Below are 4088 nucleotides of genomic sequence, written 5' to 3'. Positions count from 1 at the left end.
GTAATAGGCTGCTACTACTACTACTAAAATTATTAAAACCTTATTTTTAAGGAATAATCATACAATATTTCTTCAATGTTTTAATTGTAATATTAAATTACCTTTATTTTCCAAAAAAATTAAATTTGTTTAATTTTCATTACTTAAAAGATAGATTAAATGAATATTTTATGCCTTAAAAAATGTAAATACACAACACAGAATTTCTGAGCAAAAAATCAAATGAAACAGATTTTTTGTTTTTATGCTTTCAAATAATTAGACATGCTAAATCAGAATTTGGTAAAAATAAAACAAGTTTGGAAAAAATAAAACATTTCATAGGGCCCTAAACATGTAATTTTTGTTAAACTTGTAATAAATTGATGTTAAATTGTTTAAGTTTCATGATTTTAATTAATTAGACATGCTTTTTGATTAGTAAAATTTCATTTAACCATTAAAAAGGAGTAAAAAAAAAACGACCACTTATTAAGAGTGTGTTAAATAACAACAAATGTAATCTAAATGTAAAAATAATAGTTAAAGAAATAATAATGCACAATTAAATACAGAATATCGGTTGATATAAATAACTAATATGGTACATGTGTATCATGCATCTCTAAACACCTATATCAAGCAGTATATTGATGTCCTATTTATGCATTGAATTGTGAAGTGCTTAGAGTCTGGTAGTCGTGTAGTGGAGCTGGACACTCAGGCCTGCAGATGCATCAGAAGTATCATGGAAAACACAAATCCATCAATCCATCAAACAAGATTAATGAGAGTGCATTTTTATAGCATCTCCATTGTTGCAGCTAAAATCCATGAACCAAAATAACCCACTAAAGGTATTAACACACATGTATAAAAAAAAAAAAAATCAGAACTGCCACTGTTTATCTGTCTTGCAGGCAAAATCCCTCACCCTTAAACAATAGGCTCCGAGTCACCAAAGAAGCACATTGTTTCATTCGCATGATACTCAGTGACTAATCTGTTATGTGGAGTGGCACAAAGGCATGACGGGGTTGAGTATAAAGATTGCCATCTTTACATTGAGGAGCAATCTTATCTGATATCAACTTCCTTTGAGCTGCTTTGAAAAATGGGAGCTGTGGAGTGAGATAGGGCTGCTAATCGACATGCTCATCTCATCGCCACAATCCTCTTATCAGCACCCAGGACCTCCACACACTGTAGAGATGGTGCCCAAAGATGTGTAGGTTGAAAAGAGAAGAGGAGCCAAATAATAAAGCTTAAAAAAAAATATCACCACCTGCAGGAATTCTGGGTAATCCATGCATGAAGTGATAGGAATACAACCAGAGATGACAAAACAGAGAAAACAAAACTAACTTTATGTAAACAGGATCTGGATGTGTGGACTGGTGTGTATATAAATAGAACTGTATGTGGGAAAAGAGTGAGTACTTTTACATAGACTTTCAACATTTCATTTCAGATTTTAAATGTACTAAGTCAGAATAAAATCATGTCATGTAACAGATTTACCATGTATGCCTTTGTAGCTTGGCTTTGTCCAGCATGCATATGTTAACCAAACTATAACTGGCCTGAACATAGTGCACATGCGATGAAAAAGGATACATGCTATGTGCATTTCATCCTTCAAATTATTTGATTATGCACTGTGTTATGCATACTTGGATAAAAACTAACTGCAAAAATGATTGTAAATTCAATAAGAAAAAAAGCTATAAAACATGGTTAATGGTAAGTTGCCTTATGGTGAAAAACTGTAATAAACCTGTCAAGGAGATGATGACTAATGTAATTTTACAGTAAAACACTTAAATTTACAGTTTTGGAAGTGAAAAAGAACAATTCATCTTGTGATATACAGTGGAAACGCATAAAACATTCACAGAATTCCCTATGTGACACTTCAATTGATGGTTTTTCGTATCAGTTATGAACATTAGGGTTTTATGTTACATCTAATGTTGCTAAATTGATGTTTATTACATTACTTTAGTGCCATGTGTGTTACCATGATTGCGTTTAGTATTTGTGTTAATGACGCTGTGCACCTTCTATACATTAGTATTTAGTTCACTAGTGTTTTTATGGTGGTTAGTACTTCAGTAGGTTGGTATATTAACATATATCAGTTAATGAAATAAGTTTTTTTAAAGCTGTAAATTTATGTTCAATCCATAAAAAATAAAATTCTGCTACCTTATTTTTTTACAGTAAAATTCTGGCAACCACAGTTGCCGACTATGCAAAAGCCTGCTGTAGCACGAAATTTACTTTGCATGTAAACATACAGACAGTTATAATGACAAAAGATTGAACTTTAAAAACGTATAATAACTCACCTGCGTGATATGCAACAGAACCTCGACTCCATCCCGGATGCCTGTTCTTTGGGTAATCCTGAAAAAAAGAGATGAAGAATAAGTAAAGGTATTCTAACAATTAGACAAGAAAAACAGTCCCATTTTACAGATACCAATGGACGTGATCGATTTACTGTAAATATGAACTTTCCACACTTTCACTTTTAACAATCTCACTCAACACTTTCATATTAATGTGGTGGATAGATGATTGAGTTCTATAGCCACAAAAAATTACAGCATCACAGCTCATTGTTTTAAGTTTAAGTGTTGCTGTCACATAGCTGCAAAGGTTATGTTTTTTCATATACAGATACACCATGCCAGCAGAAACACAAGGAGCGGCCAATATTTTGATAAGATCTAAGAATCTTAAGAGTTAATCAACATGGAAAGATATTTTTGTATTTCTCTGTTGTCATTTGAAGAGACCATTAAAGTAGAGACCTGCACTCCCGCGGGAGGACCGCGGGACCTGCGGGACCCAACGTAACAGGGTGCGGCGCGGGACAACTCTTGATGGGCGAGTGCGGGCGGGAAGAGACTCGTGTGTGTGTGCGGGATGCGGGAGAATAAAATGATTCGCGGGACTCCCGTAAAATAGAAATTATCTAAACATAAAGTGTTTAAAACATAAATTGTTATTTATCTGTTGCACAAACGCAAAAAGAACAACAAATATTAACATTAAAATGATTGACATGTGCAAGCTAGGCATAGTTTCTATTTATAACACGTGTTTAAAAGGTTGCGCAATGTAGCCAATCACAGACTCAGCTGTTGATCTCTGGAACGCAATGGCCAATCAGAGGTGATTAAGTTGGAATCTACTCACCGCAGTGCTGAAATTGCGTGCTCACGAATCCTCTCATTTTAACACACGAAGTGTAGACACTGAAAGATTAATTGTGCATATATTTATTGTGTTATAACAGAGCTTTATGAGATTGTGATTAACTGAGATGTCAGCTTTTAGTGATAATAAAGGAAGCGCGCTGCTCGCATTCTGCCATGCCAAACCATGCACGCAGCAGCACATGCTTGCTTTTCTGTTAAAAATAACAGTGGTTTGTGAATGTGAATGTTGATGCTTAGCCTAAATAACAAATATTTTATCGGGAGTGTTTATGCTGGTATGTTATGGAGCTTAGGAGATATTACAGAACCATTTCATGTAAATTTCTTCGATGTACTGAAAACAAATCTATATAGATTACTTTTATGCGGGCTTTTGCGGGCGGGAGCGGGACAAAACATGAATGTCGCGGGCGGGAGCGGGACCAGATAAGATATATTTCTGCGGGAGTGGGTGGGCGTGGGACAGAATCTTGCGGGAGCGGGATGGATTTTGCAGGTCTCTACATTAAAGCCTGTTTACCCCAAACCAAATCACTTGAATCCTGTATATGTAAAGTACTTTAAAACATTTTTAATGCATTCATCATACACCTTACAATCTTCAAAAAAATTTTTTAAACATTAGCAAAGGCATTAGGTATCAGATTCACATGAATAAATGCTGTAACATGTTTATGTTAATTCAAGTTTACATAAAAAAGTTTAAAATGTATATGTTAGGGATGTGCATCTCATGACTCAGGCCGATACGATACGCATCTCAATGCATAGCCAACGATACGATACATTAAAGATACATACATATGATTCACCCCTATTACGATGCAGTGCGATCCGATTTCGATTCGATTCGATTCAACACAATGCGATTCGATGCAA

General features: G+C 34.8%; 1 protein-coding gene across 1 annotated transcript in view; it reads right to left on the bottom strand.

Annotated features, from left to right (window-relative positions):
* LOC107697833 (SPRY domain-containing protein 3-like) overlaps positions 1 to 4088 on the bottom strand; it is a 51215-nt gene that overhangs the window by 8599 nt on the left and 38528 nt on the right. The window contains exon 5 of the mRNA XM_016498685.1: positions 2331 to 2388. Coding sequence (XP_016354171.1) covers positions 2331 to 2388 — 58 coding nt within the window. The remainder of the gene's footprint in view (positions 1 to 2330; positions 2389 to 4088) is intronic.

The sequence above is a fragment of the Sinocyclocheilus anshuiensis genome, unplaced genomic scaffold, assembly GCF_001515605.1.
Source record: "Sinocyclocheilus anshuiensis isolate Anshui unplaced genomic scaffold, SAMN03320099.WGS_v1.1 scaffold78, whole genome shotgun sequence".
Classification (NCBI taxonomy): Eukaryota; Metazoa; Chordata; class Actinopteri; order Cypriniformes; family Cyprinidae; genus Sinocyclocheilus; species Sinocyclocheilus anshuiensis.
Note: the sequence above shows the minus strand (reverse complement) of the source record. Positions and strands in the feature narration are given on the sequence as shown.